We start from the raw sequence: 21,011 nt of genomic DNA on the forward strand, positions 1-21,011 counted from the left end.
TAGACCAACAGTGAATGCCATAGTTCCTGATCCATTATACTGAGTATCTAGTTCAGACCACAGTGAAGCCATAGTTCCTGATCCATTATACTGAGTATCTAGTTCAGACCACAGTGAAGCCATAGTTCCTGATCCATTATACTGAGTATCTAGTTCAGACCACAGTGAACCCATAGTTCCTGATCCATTATACTGAGTTTCTAGTTCAGACCACAGTGAAGCCATAGTCCCTGATCCATTATACTGAGTATCTAGTTTAGACCACAGTGAAGCCATAGTTCCTGATCCATTCTACTGAGTATCTAGTTCAGACCACAGTGAAGCCATAGTTCCTGATCCATTATACTGAGTATCTAGTTCAGACCACAGTGAAGCCATAGTTCCTGATCCATTATACTGAGTATCTAGTTCAGACCACAGTGAAGCCATAGTTCCTGATCCATTATACTGAGTATCTAGTTCAGACCACAGTGAAGCCATAGTTCCTGTTCCATTATACTGAGTATCTAGTTTAGACCACAGTGAAGCCATAGTTCCTGATCCATTATACTGAGTATCTAGTTTAGACCACAGTGAAGCCATAGTTCCTGATCCATTATACTGAGTTTCTAGTTTAGACCACAGTGAACCCATAGTTCCTGATCCATTATACTGAGTTTCTAGTTTAGACCACAGTGAAGCCATAGTTCCTGATCCATTATACTGAGTTTCTAGTTTAGACCACAGTGAAGCCATAGTTCCTGATCCATTATACTGAGTATCTAGTTTAGACCACAGTGAAGCCATAGTTCCTGATCCATTATACTGAGTTTCTAGTTTAGACCACAGTGAACCCATAGTTCCTGACCCATTATACTGAGTATCTAGTTCAGACCACAGTGAAGCCATAGTTCCTGATCCATTATACTGAGTTTCTAGTTTAGACCACAGTGAAGCCATAGTTCCTGATCCATTATACTGAGTATCTAGTTCAGACCACAGTGAAGCCATAGTTCCTGATCCATTATACTGAGTATCTAGTTCAGACCACAGTGAAGCCATAGTTCCTGATCCATTATACTGAGTTTCTAGTTTAGACCACAGTGAAGCCATAGTTCCTGATCCATTATACTGATTATCTAGTTTAGACCACAGTGAAGCCATAGTTCCTGATCCATTATACTGAGTTTCTAGTTTAGACCACAGTGAAGCCATAGTTCCTGATCCATTATACTGAGTTTCTAGTTCAGACCACAGTGAAGCCATAGTCCCTGATCCATTATACTGAGTATCTAGTTTAGACCACAGTGAAGCCATAGTTCCTGATCCATTATACTGAGTATCTAGTTCAGACCACAGTGAAGCCATAGTTCCTGATCCATTATACTGAGTTTCTAGTTTAGACCACAGTGAACCCATAGTTCCTGATCCATTATACTGAGTATCTAGTTTAGACCACAGTGAAGCCATAGTTCCTGATCCATTATACTGAGTTTCTAGTTTAGACCACAGTGAAGCCATAGTTCCTGATCCATTATACTGAGTTTCTAGTTTAGACCACAGTGAAGCCATAGTTCCTGATCCATTATACTGAGTATCTAGTTTAGACCACAGTGAAGCCATAGTTCCTGATCCATTATACTGAGTTTCTAGTTTAGACCACAGTGAACCCATAGTTCCTGACCCATTATACTGAGTATCTAGTTTAGACCACAGTGAAGCCATAGTTCCTGATCCATTATACTGAGTTTCTAGTTTAGACCACAGTGAAGCCATAGTTCCTGATCCATTATACTGAGTATCTAGTTCAGACCACAGTGAAGCCATAGTTCCTGATCCATTATACTGAGTATCTAGTTCAGACCACAGTGAAGCCATAGTTCCTGATCCATTATACTGAGTTTCTAGTTTAGACCACAGTGAAGCCATAGTTCCTGATCCATTATACTGAGTATCTAGTTTAGACCACAGTGAAGCCATAGTTCCTGATCCATTATACTGAGTTTCTAGTTTAGACCACAGTGAAGCCATAGTCCCTGATCCATTATACTGAGTATCTAGTTTAGACCACAGTGAAGCCATAGTCCCTGATCCATTATACTGAGTTTCTAGTTTAGACCACAGTGAAGCCATAGTTCCTGATCCATTATACTGAGTATCTAGTTTAGACCACAGTGAAGCCATAGTCCCTGATCCATTATACTGAGTATCTAGTTCAGACCACAGTGAAGCCATAGTTCCTGATCCATTATACTGAGTATCTAGTTCAGACCACAGTGAAGCCATAGTTCCTGATCCATTATACTGAGTTTCTAGTTTAGACCACAGTGAACCCATAGTTCCTGATCCATTATACTGAGTATCTAGTTTAGACCACAGTGAAGCCATAGTTCCTGATCCATTATACTGAGTATCTAGTTCAGACCACAGTGAAGCCATAGTTCCTGATCCATTATACTGAGTATCTAGTTTAGACCACAGTGAAGCCATAGTTCCTGATCCATTATACTGAGTATCTAGTTCAGACCACAGTGAAGCCATAGTTCCTGATCCATTATACTGAGTATCTAGTTTAGACCACAGTGAAGCCATAGTTCCTGATCCATTATACTGAGTTTCTAGTTCAGACCACAGTGAAGCCATAGTTCCTGATCCATTATACTGAGTATCTAGTTTAGACCACAGTGAAGCCATAGTTCCTGATCCATTATACTGAGTATCTAGTTCAGACCACAGTGAAGCCATAGTTCCTGATCCATTATACTGAGTATCTAGTTCAGACCACAGTGAAGCCATAGTTCCTGATCCATTATACTGAGTTTCTAGTTTAGACCACAGTGAAGCCATAGTTCCTGATCCATTATACTGAGTATCTAGTTTAGACCACAGTGAAGCCATAGTTCCTGATCCATTATACTGAGTATCTAGTTCAGACCACAGTGAAGCCATAGTTCCTGATCCATTATACTGAGTATCTAGTTCAGACCACAGTGAAGCCATAGTTCCAGATCCATTATACTGAGTGTCTAGTTCAGACCACAGTGAAGCCATAGTTCCTGACCCATTATACTGAGTATCTAGTTCAGACCACAGTGAAGCCATAGTTCCTGATCCATTATACTGAGTATCTAGTTTAGACCACAGTGAAGCCATAGTTCCTGATCCATTATACTGAGTATCTAGTTCAGACCACAGTGAAGCCATAGTTCCTGATCCATTATACTGAGTATCTAGTTCAGACCACAGTGAAGCCATAGTTCCTGATCCATTATACTGAGTTTCTAGTTTAGACCACAGTGAAGCCATAGTTCCTGATCCATTATACTGAGTATCTAGTTCAGACCACAGTGAAGCCATAGTTCCTGATCCATTATACTGAGTATCTAGTTCAGACCACAGTGAAGCCATAGTTCCTGATCCATTATACTGAGTTTCTAGTTTAGACCACAGTGAAGCCATAGTTCCTGATCCATTATACTGAGTATCTAGTTTAGACCACAGTGAAGCCATAGTTCCTGATCCATTATACTGAGTTTCTAGTTTAGACCACAGTGAAGCCATAGTTCCTGATCCATTATACTGAGTTTCTAGTTCAGACCACAGTGAAGCCATAGTCCCTGATCCATTATACTGAGTATCTAGTTTAGACCACAGTGAAGCCATAGTTCCTGATCCATTATACTGAGTTTCTAGTTTAGACCACAGTGAACCCATAGTTCCTGACCCATTATACTGAGTATCTAGTTCAGACCACAGTGAAGCCATAGTCCCTGATCCATTATACTGAGTATCTAGTTTAGACCACAGTGAAGCCATAGTCCCTGATCCATTATACTGAGTATCTAGTTTAGACCACAGTGAAGCCATAGTCCCTGATCCATTATACTGAGTTTCTAGTTTAGACCACAGTGAAGCCATAGTTCCTGATCCATTATACTGAGTATCTAGTTTAGACCACAGTGAAGCCATAGTCCCTGATCCATTATACTGAGTATCTAGTTCAGACCACAGTGAAGCCATAGTTCCTGATCCATTATACTGAGTATCTAGTTCAGACCACAGTGAAGCCATAGTTCCTGATCCATTATACTGAGTTTCTAGTTTAGACCACAGTGAACCCATAGTTCCTGATCCATTATACTGAGTATCTAGTTTAGACCACAGTGAAGCCATAGTTCCTGATCCATTATACTGAGTATCTAGTTCAGACCACAGTGAAGCCATAGTTCCTGATCCATTATACTGAGTATCTAGTTTAGACCACAGTGAAGCCATAGTTCCTGATCCATTATACTGAGTATCTAGTTCAGACCACAGTGAAGCCATAGTTCCTGATCCATTATACTGAGTATCTAGTTTAGACCACAGTGAAGCCATAGTTCCTGATCCATTATACTGAGTTTCTAGTTCAGACCACAGTGAAGCCATAGTTCCTGATCCATTATACTGAGTATCTAGTTTAGACCACAGTGAAGCCATAGTTCCTGATCCATTATACTGAGTATCTAGTTCAGACCACAGTGAAGCCATAGTTCCTGATCCATTATACTGAGTATCTAGTTCAGACCACAGTGAAGCCATAGTTCCTGATCCATTATACTGAGTTTCTAGTTTAGACCACAGTGAAGCCATAGTTCCTGATCCATTATACTGAGTATCTAGTTTAGACCACAGTGAAGCCATAGTTCCTGATCCATTATACTGAGTATCTAGTTCAGACCACAGTGAAGCCATAGTTCCTGATCCATTATACTGAGTATCTAGTTCAGACCACAGTGAAGCCATAGTTCCTGATCCATTATACTGAGTATCTAGTTCAGACCACAGTGAAGCCATAGTTCCTGACCCATTATACTGAGTATCTAGTTCAGACCACAGTGAAGCCATAGTTCCTGATCCATTATACTGAGTATCTAGTTTAGACCACAGTGAAGCCATAGTTCCTGATCCATTATACTGAGTATCTAGTTCAGACCACAGTGAAGCCATAGTTCCTGATCCATTATACTGAGTATCTAGTTCAGACCACAGTGAAGCCATAGTTCCTGATCCATTATACTGAGTTTCTAGTTTAGACCACAGTGAAGCCATAGTTCCTGATCCATTATACTGAGTATCTAGTTTAGACCACAGTGAAGCCATAGTTCCTGATCCATTATACTGAGTATCTAGTTCAGACCACAGTGAAGCCATAGTTCCTGATCCATTATACTGAGTATCTAGTTCAGACCACAGTGAAGCCATAGTTCCTGATCCATTATACTGAGTATCTAGTTCAGACCACAGTGAAGCCATAGTTCCTGATCCATTATACTGAGTTTCTAGTTTAGACCACAGTGAAGCCATAGTTCCTGATCCATTATACTGAGTATCTAGTTTAGACCACAGTGAAGCCATAGTTCCTGATCCATTATACTGAGTATCTAGTTCAGACCACAGTGAAGCCATAGTTCCTGATCCATTATACTGAGTATCTAGTTTAGACCACAGTGAAGCCATAGTTCCTGATCCATTATACTGAGTATCTAGTTTAGACCACAGTGAAGCCATAGTTCCTGATCCATTATACTGAGTATCTAGTTTAGACCACAGTGAAGCCATAGTTCCTGATCCATTATACTGAGTTTCTAGTTTAGACCACAGTGAAGCCATAGTTCCTGATCCATTATACTGAGTATCTAGTTCAGACCACAGTGAAGCCATAGTTCCTGATCCATTATACTGAGTTTCTAGTTTAGACCACAGTGAAGCCATAGTTCCTGATCCATTATACTGAGTTTCTAGTTCAGACCACAGTGAAGCCATAGTCCCTGATCCATTATACTGAGTATCTAGTTTAGACCACAGTGAAGCCATAGTTCCTGATCCATTATACTGAGTATCTAGTTTAGACCACAGTGAAGCCATAGTTCCTGATCCATTATACTGAGTTTCTAGTTTAGACCACAGTGAAGCCATAGTTCCTGATCCATTATACTGAGTATCTAGTTTAGACCACAGTGAAGCCATAGTTCCTGATCCATTATACTGAGTATCTAGTTCAGACCACAGTGAAGCCATAGTTCCTGACCCATTATACTGAGTATCTAGTTCAGACCACAGTGAAGCCATAGTTCCTGTTCCATTATACTGAGTATCTAGTTTAGACCACAGTGAAGCCATAGTTCCTGATCCATTATACTGAGTATCTAGTTCAGACCACAGTGAAGCCATAGTTCCTGATCCATTATACTGAGTTTCTAGTTTAGACCACAGTGAAGCCATAGTTCCTGATCCATTATACTGAGTATCTAGTTTAGACCACAGTGAAGCCATAGTCCCTGATCCATTATACTGAGTATCTAGTTCAGACCACAGTGAAGCCATAGTTCCTGATCCATTATACTGAGTTTCTAGTTTAGACCACAGTGAAGCCATAGTTCCTGATCCATTATACTGAGTATCTAGTTTAGACCACAGTGAAGCCATAGTTCCTGATCCATTATACTGAGTATCTAGTTCAGACCACAGTGAAGCCATAGTTCCTGACCCATTATACTGAGTATCTAGTTCAGACCACAGTGAAGCCATAGTTCCTGTTCCATTATACTGAGTATCTAGTTTAGACCACAGTGAAGCCATAGTTCCTGATCCATTATACTGAGTATCTAGTTCAGACCACAGTGAAGCCATAGTTCCTGATCCATTATACTGAGTTTCTAGTTCAGACCACAGTGAAGCCATAGTTCCTGATCCATTATACTGAGTATCTAGTTCAGACCACAGTGAAGCCATAGTTCCTGATCCATTATACTGAGTATCTAGTTTAGACCACAGTGAAGCCATAGTTCCTGATCCATTATACTGAGTTTCTAGTTCAGACCACAGTGAAGCCATAGTTCCTGATCCATTATACTGAGTATCTAGTTTAGACCACAGTGAAGCCATAGTTCCTGATCCATTATACTGAGTATCTAGTTCAGACCACAGTGAAGCCATAGTTCCTGATCCATTATACTGTGTATCTAGTTTAGACCACAGTGAAGCCATAGTTCCTGATCCATTATACTGAGTTTCTAGTTCAGACCACAGTGAAGCCATAGTTCCTGATCCATTATACTGAGTATCTAGTTTAGACCACAGTGAAGCCATAGTTCCTGATCCATTATACTGAGTATCTAGTTCAGACCACAGTGAAGCCATAGTTCCTGATCCATTATACTGTGTATCTAGTTTAGACCACAGTGAAGCCATAGTTCCTGATCCATTATACTGAGTATCTAGTTCAGACCACAGTGAAGCCATAGTTCCTGATCCATTATACTGTGTATCTAGTTTAGACCACAGTGAAGCCATAGTTCCTGATCCATTATACTGAGTATCTAGTTCAGACCACAGTGAAGCCATAGTTCCTGATCCATTATACTGAGTATCTAGTTTAGACCACAGTGAAGCCATAGTTCCTGATCCATTATACTGAGTATCTAGTTTAGACCACAGTGAAGCCATAGTTCCTGATCCATTATACTGAGTTTCTAGTTTAGACCACAGTGAAGCCATAGTTCCTGATCCATTATACTGAGTATCTAGTTTAGACCACAGTGAAGCCATAGTTCCTGATCCATTATACTGAGTTAGCATTAATACAAAAATCATATTGTCAATAACTAAGTTAACTACCTGTTGGTTCTGATAGGCTGTTCTGTTTCGCAGTTCTGATTGGCTGACGCAGTAAGCGCTTGTTAGTTCTGATTGTTAAGGCAGTACCTATTGGTTCTGACTGGCTGAGAGAAAGTACCTATTGGTTCTGATTGTTAAGGCAGTACCTATTGGTTCTGACTGGCTGAGAGAAAGTACCTGTTGGTTCTGATAGGCTGTCACGGTGGTGAACTCTGTCTCTGGGAAGGAGAAGCTGGCCATACCCTCAGTGGCCAGCGAGGGGATCTTTGATAGGTCCAGCCGGGGGTCGTGGCGGATCACATGGACGCGAGGCTTGTACTTATGCATTGACTGAAGAATAATCTGAACCAACAGAGTCATTTAGAGAACGAAGTCAATGTGATGTCCATCAGCACAACATAGATGTTACATGCATTTTGGCCATGTATGTTGTGTTTTGGCGGTTTCTGAACTTCATGCAAGATTATATAGCAACCAGCTGCCATTAAAGATACGCCAACCTCACAACTGGTCTACCAATAACAACCACCAAATCCCAGACAAACATACCGGACACCATCACCGTGCAGTAGCCATTTTAACTTTCATCATGATCTTTTTTCTAACAAAACATTTCTCATCTCAGATAGTTCGAAGCCTCTTTCAGTAAATTGTTTATTCTTGAACCATAAAATACAGTGATAGAATAGAATTAAGCAATAAGGAGGTGTGGTATATGGCCGATATACCACGGCTAAGGGCTGTTCTTATGTACAACGCAATGCGGAGTACAGCCTGCATAAAACCCTTAGCCGTGGTATATTGTCCATGTACCACCAACCCCAGAGGAGCCTTATGTAATTATAAATTGTTATAAGACTTGTTTGCTGTTCTAATAATGTTGGTAACCAGTTTATAATGTTGGTAACCAGTTTATAATATTGGTAACCAGTTTATAATGTTGGTAACCAGTTTATAATAGAATGACTTGTTTACTGTTCTAATAATGTTGGTAAACAGTTAATAATGGTGGTAACCAGTTTATAATGTTGGTAAACAGTTTATAATGTTGGTAACCAGTTTATAATAGAATGACTTGTTTACTGTTCTAATAATGTTGGTAACCAGTTTATAATGTTGGTAACCAGTTTATAATGTTGGTAACCAGTTAATAATGTCGGTAACCAGTTTATAATATAATGACTTGTTTACTGTTCTAATAATGTTGGTAACCAGTTTATAATGTTGGTTACCAGTTTATAATGTTGTTAACCAGTTAATAATGTCGGTAACCAGTTTATAATATAATGACTTGTTTACTGTTCTAATAATGGTGGTAACCAGTTTATAATGTTGGTAACCAGTTTATAATAGAATGACTTGTTTACTGTTCTAATAATGTTGGTAACCAGTTTATAATGTTGGTAACAAGTTTATAATATAATGACTTGTTTACTGTTCTAATAATGTTGGTAACCAGTTTATAATGTTGGTAACCAGTTTATAATAGAATGACTTGTTTACTGTTCTAATAATGTTGGTAACCAGTTTATAATGTTGGTAACCAGTTTATAATGTTGGTAACCAGTTTATAATATAATGACTTGTTTACTGTTCTAATAATGTTGGTAACCAGTTTATAATGTTGGTAACCAGTTTATAATGTTGGTAACCAGTTTATAATAGAATGACTTGTTTACTGTTCTAATAATGTTGGTAACCAGTTTATAATGTTGGTAACCAGTTTATAATAGAATGACTTGTTTACTGTTCTTATAATGTTGGTAACCAGTCTATAATATAATTACTTGTTTACTGTTCTAATAATGTTGGTAACCAGTTTATAATGTTGGTAACCAGTTTATAATGTTGGTAACCAGTTTATAATATAATGACTTGTTTACTGTTCTAATAATGTTGGTAACCAGTTTATAATAGAATGACTTGTTTACTATTCTAATAATGTTGGTAACCAGTTTATAATGTTGGTAACCAGTTTATAATAGAATGACTTGTTTACTGTTCTAATAATGTTGGTAACCAGTTTATAATAGAATGACTTGTTTACTGTTCTAATAATGTTGGTAACCAGTTTATAATATAATGACTTGTTTACTGTTCTAATAATGTTGGTAACCAGTTTATAATGTTGGTAACCAGTTTATAATAGAATGACTTGTTTACTGTTCTAATAATGTTGGTAACCAGTTTATAATGTTGGTAACCAGTTTATAATAGAATGACTTGTTTACTGTTCTAATGTTGGTAACCAGTTTATAATGTTGGTAACCAGTTTATAATATAATGACTTGTTTACTGTTCTAATAATGTTGGTAACCAGTTTATAATGTTGGTAAACAGTTTATAATAGAATGACTTGTTTACTGTTCTAATAATGTTGGTAACCAGTTTATAATGTTGGTAACCAGTTTATAATATAATGACTTGTTTACTGTTCTAATAATGTTGGTAACCAGTTTATAATGTTGGTAACCAGTTTATAATGTTGGTAAACAGTTTATAATAGAATGACTTGTTTACTGTTCTAATAATGTTGGTAACCAGTTTATAATGTTGGTAACCAGTTTATAATAGAATGACTTGTTTACTGTTCTAATGTTGGTAACCAGTTTATAATGTTGGTAACCAGTTTATAATATAATGACTTGTTTACTGTTCTAATAATGTTGGTAACCAGTTTATAATGTTGGTAAACAGTTTATAATAGAATGACTTGTTTACTGTTCTAATAATGTTGGTAACCAGTTTATAATGTTGGTAACCAGTTTATAATATAATGACTTGTTTACTGTTCTAATAATGTTGGTAACCAGTTTATAATGTTGGTAACCAGTTTATAATGTTGGTAAACAGTTTATAATAGAATGACTTGTTTACTGTTCTAATAATGTTGGTAACCAGTTTATAATGTTGGTAACCCGTTTATAATAAAATGACTTGTTTACTGTTCTAATAATGTTGGTAACCAGTTTATAATGTTGGTAACCAGTTTATAATGTTGGTAACCAGTTTATAATAGAATGACTTGTTTACTGTTCTAATAATGTTGGTAACCAGTTTATAATATTGGTAACCAGTTTATAATGTTGGTAACCAGTTTATAATAGAATGACTTGTTTACTGTTCTAATAATGTTGGTAACCAGTTTATAATGTTGGTAACCAGTTTATAATAGAATGACTTGTTTACTGTTCTAATAATGTTGGTAACCAGTGTATAATGTTGGTAAACAGTTTATAATGTTGGTAACCAGTTTATAATATAATGACTTGTTGACTATTCTAATAATGTTGGTAACCAGTTTATAATAGAATGACTTGTTTACTATTCTAATAATGTTGGTAACCAGTTTATAATGTTGGTAACCAGTTTATAATGTTGGTAACCAGTTTATAATAGAATGACTTGTTTACTGTTCTAATAATGTTGGTAACCAGTTTATAATGTTGGTAACCAGTTTATAATGTTGGTAACCAGTTTATAATAGAATGACTTGTTTACTGTTCTAATAATGTTGGTACCCAGGTTATAATGTTGGTAACCCGTTTATAATAAAATGACTTGTTTACTTTTCTAATAATGTTGGTAACCAGTTTATAATGTTGGTAACCAGTTTATAATGTTGGTAACCAGTTTATAATAGAATGACTTGTTTACTGTTCTAATAATGTTGGTAACCAGTTTATAATGTTGGTAACCAGTTTATAATATTGGTAACCAGTTTATAATATAATGACTTGTTTACTGTTCTAATAATGTTGGTAACCAGTTTATAATGTTGGTAACCAGTTTATAATGTTGGTAACCCGTTTATAATAAAATGACTTGTTTACTTTTCTAATAATGTTGGTAACCAGTTTATAATGTTGGTAACCAGTTTATAATGTTGGTAACCAGTTTATAATAAAATGACTTGTTTACTTTTCTAATAATGTTGGTAACCAGTTTATAATGTTGGTACCCAGGTTATAATGTTGGTAACCCGTTTATAATAAAATCACTTGTTTACTTTTCTAATAATGTTGGTAACCAGTTTATAATGTTGGTAACCAGTTTATAATATAATGACTTGTTGACTATTCTAATAATGTTGGTAACCAGTTTATAATGTTGGTAACAAGTTTATAATATTGGTAACCAGTTTATAATGTTGGTAACCAGTTTATAATAGAATGACTTGTTTACTGTTCTAATAATGTTGGTAACCAGTTTATAATGTTGGTAACCAGTTTATAATATAATGACTTGTTTACTGTTCTAATAATGTTGGTAACAAGTTTATAATGTTGGAAACCCGTTTATAATATAATGACTTGTTTACTGTTCTAATAATGTTGGTAACAAGTTTATAATGTTGGTAACCAGTTTATAATATAATGACTTGTTTACTGTTCTAATAATGTTGGTAACAAGTTTATAATGTTGGTAACCAGTTTATAATATTGGTAACCAGTTTATAATATAATGACTTGTTTACTGTTCTAATAATGTTGGTAACCAGTTTATAATGTTGGTAACCAGTTTATAATGTTGGTAACCCGTTTATAATAAAATGACTTGTTTACTTTTCTAATAATGTTGGTAACCAGTTTATAATGTTGGTAACCAGTTTATAATGTTGGTAACCAGTTTATAATAGAATGACTTGTTTACTGTTCTAATAATGTTGGTAACCAGTTTATAATGTTGGTAACCAGTTTATAATATTGGTAACCAGTTTATAATATAATGACTTGTTTACTGTTCTAATAATGTTGGTAACCAGTTTATAATGTTGGTAACCAGTTTATAATGTTGGTAACCCGTTTATAATAAAATGACTTGTTTACTTTTCTAATAATGTTGGTAACCAGTTTATAATGTTGGTAACCAGTTTATAATGTTGGTAACCAGTTTATAATAAAATGACTTGTTTACTTTTCTAATAATGTTGGTAACCAGTTTATAATGTTGGTACCCAGGTTATAATGTTGGTAACCCGTTTATAATAAAATCACTTGTTTACTTTTCTAATAATGTTGGTAACCAGTTTATAATGTTGGTAACCAGTTTATAATATAATGACTTGTTGACTATTCTAATAATGTTGGTAACCAGTTTATAATGTTGGTAACAAGTTTATAATATTGGTAACCAGTTTATAATGTTGGTAACCAGTTTATAATAGAATGACTTGTTTACTGTTCTAATAATGTTGGTAACCAGTTTATAATGTTGGTAACCAGTTTATAATAGAATGACTTGTTTACTGTTCTAATAATGTTGGTAACAAGTTTATAATAGAATGACTTGTTTACTATTCTAATAATGTTGGTAACCAGTTTATAATGTTGGTAACCAGTTCATAATGTTGGTAACCAGTTTATAATAGAATGACTGGTTTACTGTTCTAATAATGTTGGTAACCAGTTTATAATGTTGGTAACCAGTTTATAATGTTGGTAACCAGTTTATAAAAGAATGACTTGTTTGATATACCATGGCTTCCAGCCAATCAGCATCCAGTACCTACACTTCCCGGATTATAAAAGTAGTTTTAAACCTGGTAGTTTGGATCCTGGATGCTGATTGGCTAAAACAGCATTCTAGCCATGTTTAATAAAGTCCTATAGATTAGCAGTCAGATAGTAGAACACAGTAGATTAAATGATTGTAGATCAGAAAGAGAGATGTGACTTACGTGTCCCTTGTCCTCCATCTCGTTGTTGGTCAGTTTGACCCGATCGAAGCTGATCACCTGACGCATCCACGTCTCGCCCACGCACGGGGAGTCCGGGTGCATGTACAAGCGTGGCGCAATGCAGGAGTGGTCCGTGTTTCCTGCCACCATCCACTGAGAGCTGTGGTACACATACCTAAATAAAACAGAACATCACAACAGAATATCAGAATATCACATACCTAAATACAACAGAACATCAGAACATCAGAATATCACATACCTAAATATATCAGAACATCAGAACAGAATATCACATACCTAAATATAACAGAACATCAGAATATCAGAATATCACATACCTAAATATAACAGAACATCAGAACATCAGAATATCACATACCTAAATATAACAAAACATCAGAACAGAATATCACATATCTAAATATAACAGAACATCAGAACAGAACATCAGAATATCACATACCTAAATATAACAGAACATCAGAACAGAATATCACATACCTAAATATAACAGAACATCAGAACAGAATATCACATACCTAAATATAACAGAACATCAGAACAGAATATCACATACCTAAATATAACAGAACATCAGAACAGAATATCACATACCTAAATATAACAGAACATCAGAACAGAATATCACATACCTAAATATAACAGAACATCAGAATATCACATACCTAAATATAACAGAACATCAGAACATCACATACCTAAATATAACAGAACATCAGAACAGAATATCACATACCTAAATATAACAGAACATCAGAATATCACATACCTAAATACAACAGAACATCAGAACATCAGAATATCACATACCTAAATACAACAGAACATCAGAACAGAATATCACATACCTAAATACAACAGAACATCAAAACAGAATATCACATACCTAAATATAACAGAATATCACATACCTAAATATAACAGAATATCACATACCTAAATATAACAGAATATCACATACCTAAATATAACAGAATATCACATACCTAAATATAACAGAATATCACATACCTAAATATAACAGAATATCACATACCTAAATATAACAGAACATCAGAACAGAATATCACATACCTAAATATAACAGAATATCACATACCTAAATATAACAGAATATCACATACCTAAATATAACAGAATATCACATACCTAAATATAACAGAATATCACATACCTAAATATAACAGAATATCACATACCTAAATATAACAGAATATCACATACCTAAATATAACAGAATATCACATACCTAAATATAACAGAACATCAGAACAGAATATCACATACCTAAATATAACAGAACATCAGAACAGAACATCACATACCTAAATATAACAGAACATCAGAACAGAACATCACATACCTAAATATAACAGAACATCAGAACAGAATATCACATACCTAAATATAACAGAACATCAGAACAGAACATCAGAATAGAACATCAGAACAGAACATCAGAACAGAATATCAGAACAGAATATCAGAATAGAACATCAGAATAGAACATCAGAACAGAATATCAGAACAGAACATCAGAACAGAATATCAGAATACCACATTCCTAAATACAACAGAACATCAGAACAGAACATCAGAACAGAACATCAGAACAGAACATCAGAACAGAACATCAGAACAGAATATCAGAATACCACATTCCTAAATACAACAGAACATCAGAACAGAACATCAGAACAGAACATCAGAACAGAACATCAGAACAGAATATCAGAACAGAACATCAGAACAGAACATCAGAACAGAACATCAGAACAGAACATCAGAACAGAACAGAATATCAGAATAGAACATCAGAACAGAATATCAGAACAGAACATTAGAACAGAACATTAGAACAGAACATTAGAACAGAACATCAGAACAGAACATCAGAACAGAACATCAGAACAGAATATCAGAACAGAATATCAGAACAGAATATCAGAACAGAATATCAGAATAGAATATCTTTGACTTTATTGTCCACCCAGAGTTGACAAGTTGGCTTCACTAACAACAGGTGAAAAGACTAATAATGAGTTGTGACCACATAGTTCTCCTCTTACAAAGCTTTGCCATGAAGTAACTGACTTTCCAAGTAAAACATTTTTGTGACTATATTTAGACTATAGAGGCCTAGCTGTATTTGATATACCCCTCCACCCTCCAGTGGTGCGTATTCATGGATGCTAAGGAAAGCCAGGCTTCCCACAGAAATTACCAAGAAAAAGGGGAAAAAACATACATTATTTTATATCTTTTGTCTCTCTGTGTTTCATAATTTTCCTTTCATTCGCCAGAGGCTGAATGTGTCTCACTGGAGAAAGCATCCGAGTGAGCGAAACAGCGCCCCTCTGTCTTTGTATGTGTAGGTCATCTGTCTGATCCTGTCTGGTCAAAAAGTTTATGACATTGTTGCAAGGGAAGCCAGCAATCATTTGGCCTTCCTTGATGAAAAAAGTATACAAAAATAGGCAATGAGCTTTGAGCTAAGATGAGTGAACTCAACACCAAAAAAAGTGTTAAGGGAAGCCAGTTTGGAATTTCACATCACATCAAAAGCCAAACCTCATTGACAGAAAAAAACTAGAATTGTTGCATCTCGTTGTGTTGTTATCCTCTGGTGGCTAGCTAGCTAAAATTGGCCCTTTCCTAAATTAGCCATGGATGGAGATAGGGATTTGGACTTGTGGTTTTACTTAATTCTCCTTCCTGGCCAATGATTAAAAAGGCGATTCTGATCCAACCATAAACTCATACATTGTGCCTCTGGCCTGAGAGGCTGGAAGTTCAATATGTAGATAGACATAGTTAACTAGTTGGCTAATCGTTGCCCATGAAAGGAAGTTAGGCTAGCAAGCAAGCATTTTAGTCAAGTAGGTTAGGACAACAACAACTCAAAGGGTTTATGACAGAGTAATAGACCGTTTCATCAACATGAAAGAGAGGAGGATGGCATTGGTGTTTCTCTACAAGTAGGGTGAGTCAACATGGTTTTATACTTAAACACACACACAGCAAGCAGCACCATGGACAAGCACATAGTATTGAGCTTACATTGATTTCTAACTCGTTTTTGGAATCTTTTAGTTGGCGCTGTATTAGACTAAGCAGAGGTGCTTAGATGATGTTGATGTGGTTCTGTAATAGTGGAGGCAGCTCCTGTTTATGTTACACTTGTGGTAACTCGTCTGTGTTCCAAATCAATAGTTGTTTAGTAGTTTAAACATGTTAGAAATATGACCATGCTACCGGTCATGTAACTGTTACATGCTATATGCTTTGTGGACTCCACCGGACACATCTTGACCATGCTACCGGTCATGTAACTGTTACATGCTATATGCTTTGTGGACTCCACCGGACACATCTTGACCATGCTACCGGTCATGTAACTGTTACATGCTATATGCTTTGTGGACTCCACCGGACACATCTTGACCATGCTACCGGTCATGTAACTGTTACATGCTATATGGTTTGTGGACTCCACCGGACACATCTTGACCATGCTACCGGTCATGTAACTGTTACATGCTATATGCTTTGTGGACTCCACCGGACACATCTTGACCATGCTACCGGTCATGTAACTGTTACATGCTATATGCTTTGTGGACTCCACCGGACACATCTTGACCATGCTACCGGTCATGTAACTGTTACATGCTATATGCTTTGTGGACTCCACCGGACACATCTTGACCATGCTACCGGTCATGTAACTGTTACATGCTATATGCTTTGTGGACTCCACCGGACACATCTTGACCATGCTACCGGTCATGTAACTGTTACATGCTATATGCTTTGTGGACTCCACCGGACACATCTTGCTCTCCAGTTTTGTAATAAAACAAAGGTGTGGTGGATTTTATTCTGCCACTGTGTCTTCTAAATATGGTATTGGAACTGAATGTTTTAATATTTCCTGGATATAGTATGCTTACTTACTTACTTACTTTATTGTGTATTTCATATTTCTAATTCTTAACTTTCTTTATTATTTTTATTTATTTAAATACATTTTTATTCTTTATTGCATTGATGGGTTTTGAGTTTGCAAGAATGGCATTTCACTGTACTTGTGCACGTGACATTAAAAGCTGAAACGTATTGTCTCGGCCTATCACGGTAGCAAGGCATACGAACTAACAGGTTATAGAGGCATACGAACTAACAGGTTATAGAGGCATACGAACTAACAGGTTATAGAGGCATATGAACTAACAGGTTATAGAGGCATATGAACTAACAGGTTATAGAGGCATATGAACTAACAGGTTATAGAGGCATACGAACTAACAGGTTATAGAGGCATACGAACTAACAGGTTATAGAGGCATACGAACTAACAGGTTATAGAGACAAGGCATATGAACTAACAGGTTATAGAGGCATATGAACTAACAGGTTATAGAGGCATATGAACTAACAGGTTATAGAGGCATATGAACTAACAGGTTATAGAGGCATATGAACTAACAGGTTATAGAGGCATACGAACTAACAGGTTATAGAGGCATACGAACTAACAGGTTATAGAGCAAACAACGCATTTATCACAACACATTGGTTGTAATATGACTTTTTTCCCCCTAGCTTGGCTTCCCGGGTGATTTTACCCAAGCACCGCTACTGTCACCCTGTGCTCGTTAAATGTGTGTATATTGGGTAAAATGTTTGATTTACAGTACAAAAATATAGTAGAATTTGCAGCTTCATTCAGAGAAATGTGGAAACAAAGAAAAGACCGATTGATGCAATAATGCGCTGGTTTTAAAGTACGTTTCTAAAATAGGAGACCATTTCCTTTCGTGCAATTTACAATTGTAGGCTACATATACGTTGAGGGTCTACCTGTATCGTTTGGAGTCGACGGGCAAAACGTCCATGGCGATGTAGTACTGCTGGCACGGGTCCAAGTTACGCACCTTTACGCGCAAGGACGGGAACATCCTCCTGTAGAAAACACACAAAGAGTTTAAAGTAGGATAAATGAGCTAAAATGGTCATCATATAATAGCGTATTTAATTCAATCCATAATGTTATTAAATATCAACTAGTGTGGAGAAGTAATAAAACTAACAGAGATCAGTGTTTTGATGCGTCAGTTAAATTCGTTGGAAATGTAACAGCATTGAAAGAGAGGCTGCGGGCCTCAGTCAAGGTGAAGCTCTGAGACCACGACGGCGTTCTGGCGAGATTTATTACTCGTCTCATAAAAAGCCCTATCAAATGTTTTAAAAGAACTTTGCAGCAACAGAGATAATAGAATTTATAACAAGTCATGAAATGTTTAGCCTATATAGAATAACATGTGCTTTTATGAAACTGTTATGAAAATGTTAAAGAATATGCAAAGAGATTAAAATTACAAAATTACCCCAAAATGTAATTACAAAATAACAGAGCTCCAATTCCTGAGGAATAAAGCATGTACATTGTTAATTATATGATAAGAGTCAAAGAATATAAAGTTATAGAAATACTATGAAAAAATACAACCCTAAAATACTATGAAAAAAAATCCAGTGGCCTTTATAAAATGATAAAAAGCATCCCCATTTAGTTTTTACGGGGTAGTACTGACCCTGTAAAATAAATACTCGACAAGCCCTTTCGCCTTATCCCCCTCCTACACAAACTGCTGTTGTTGTTTTAACTGTGCAAAAACGTTTTTTCTATTGGTGAAATCAAATAAACATTCAATAGTTCAAAGGCTGCAGTAAATTGTACATTTCATTTGGCTGTCATCTTATACAACGAAAATACAATTTGCTAACTGTAGATACAGCCTACATAAAGATTTCGTACACATCAATCGAATAATAGGCTTTAGGCCTGTATAATAAACTATAGGCCTGTATAATAGACTATAGGTCTGTATAATAGACTATAGGCCTGTATAATAGACTATAGGTCTGTATAATAAACTATAGGCATGTATAATAGACTATAGGTCTGTATAATAGACTCTAGGCCTGTATAATAGACTATAGGTCTGTATAATAGACTATAGGCCTGTATAATAGACTATAGGCCTGTATAATAGACTATAGGTCTGTATAATAGACTATAGACCTGAATAATAGACTATAGGCCTGTATAATAGACTATAGGCCTGTATAATAGACTATAGGTCTGTATAATAAACTATAGGCCTGTATAATAGACTATAGGTCTGTATAATAGACTATAGGTCTGTATAATAGACTATAGACCTGAATAATAGACTATAGGCCTGTATAATAGACTATAGGCCTGTATAATAGACTATAGGTCTGTCTAATAAACTATAGGCCTGTATAATAGACTAAAGGCCTGTATAATAGACTAAAGGCCTGTATAGAAAATATGTTTTTGCAAGTTCAACATCAGTGACTTGTTGTAAAACGATTGTACGCCAATACGATTGTACGGCCCTCTTTCCTAACCAATGTGTATTATCCTCATACTGTAAATCAGATTAATTAACAGTTTGATTAGTGTGCAGTCCATAGTGTAGTGTCTTGGCTACTGTGTGTTAGTGTGTAAAGGTCTGAGTTTTACCTAGTTTAGCTAGCTTGTGTAAAGGTCTGAGTTTTACCTAGTTTAGCTAGCTTGTGTAAAGGTCTGAGTTTTACCTAGTTTAGCTAGCTTGTGTAAAGGTCTGTAATTTGACAGTTTGGTAGGCGTGTGAAGGGGTCAGTTTTACCTGCCCGCTTTGGTAATAATCATCTCTGTCCCGATCTCATGGAACCTGGTCCACAGATCCGACCCCTGGAGCTCCACCCGGACCTCTCTCTCATCTCTACCCGGGTTAGAGTCACTATCTCCCGGTCTTCTCCTTTCTTCTCGCCCCGGCTCAGAGTCGCACTCTCCCAGCCTTCTTGGCGTGTTACCAGCCTTCCTCCTCTGGTCGTTTGGGTAATCTTTTTGAGTAAAGGAACAGTTTAAGACATTCTATATTGTTGATAAATTAGAAGTGTTGCATCGTGAACATGCGGAATGCTGCTGGCTTGATTCCATTTAAGTGTAAAGCTTTCAGCTGTTTCCTTTAATTAAAACACATCAATTTGACAAACCATTGACGTGAAAAACGCTAGGAATGTGTCATCAATAGTCCTACAAACTCAACACAAAGCCACAAAACAAGTTGCTGTTTTCTATTTTACTACTTGGACAGTGTACTGTTTTTCTTTTTACATTTTTATATTTATTTTTTCTGTCTTATAAAATATATTACTTTTTATTCAAGTTAGACGCAGAAGAGTGCGTGTGTAAACCAGTGAGATGCGCGGGTTAAAGTTGACCGACCGTGTTCGTTTGTCTCCTGTCCAACGGAGCTTGCCTCTGTCTCTGTGTCTCCCGGTGAGCTCGAGTCCTTCCCGTTCTCCTTCTTCATCCTCTTTATCGTTTTACCGACCAGCGCTTCCACCGAGAAAGCGTGGGCTCGTGAGCTCAGACCCTGCATCCTGGCGCGAGGCGGTTAGTCTCCCTTCTCTGGGGTCCTGAAGGCTGCACTCTTGTCGCGCGCTGTTCCGTTTTTTCCGCTTCACCCAGGGCCTCTGCGAGCCCCCGGTCTGTCTGTCTGTCTTCTGTTCATGTGGCTACGCGACGCAGCTAATTGACCCGGTGAGTTCCCATGGCTCCATGGCGCGCGCACTATGCATCTAAATCCTT

At 36.6% G+C, this 21,011-nt stretch overlaps 1 protein-coding gene across 1 annotated transcript in view; it reads right to left on the bottom strand.

Moving 5' to 3' along the window:
- Nucleotides 1-20,802, bottom strand: part of LOC120062213 (T-box transcription factor TBX22-like) — a 22,270-nt gene extending 1,468 nt beyond the window's left edge. Inside the window, exons 1-5 of the mRNA XM_039012014.1 lie at nt 20,646-20,802; nt 20,044-20,260; nt 18,206-18,307; nt 13,319-13,493; nt 7,785-7,980 (exon numbers count right to left, since the gene is read on the bottom strand). Coding sequence (XP_038867942.1) covers nt 7,785-7,980; nt 13,319-13,493; nt 18,206-18,307; nt 20,044-20,260; nt 20,646-20,802 — 847 coding nt within the window. The remainder of the gene's footprint in view (nt 1-7,784; nt 7,981-13,318; nt 13,494-18,205; nt 18,308-20,043; nt 20,261-20,645) is intronic.
- Between the last annotated feature and the right edge of the window lie 209 nt (nt 20,803-21,011).

Source organism: Salvelinus namaycush, chromosome 17 (genome assembly GCF_016432855.1).
Source record: "Salvelinus namaycush isolate Seneca chromosome 17, SaNama_1.0, whole genome shotgun sequence".
In the NCBI taxonomy this organism is placed as follows: Eukaryota; Metazoa; Chordata; class Actinopteri; order Salmoniformes; family Salmonidae; genus Salvelinus; species Salvelinus namaycush.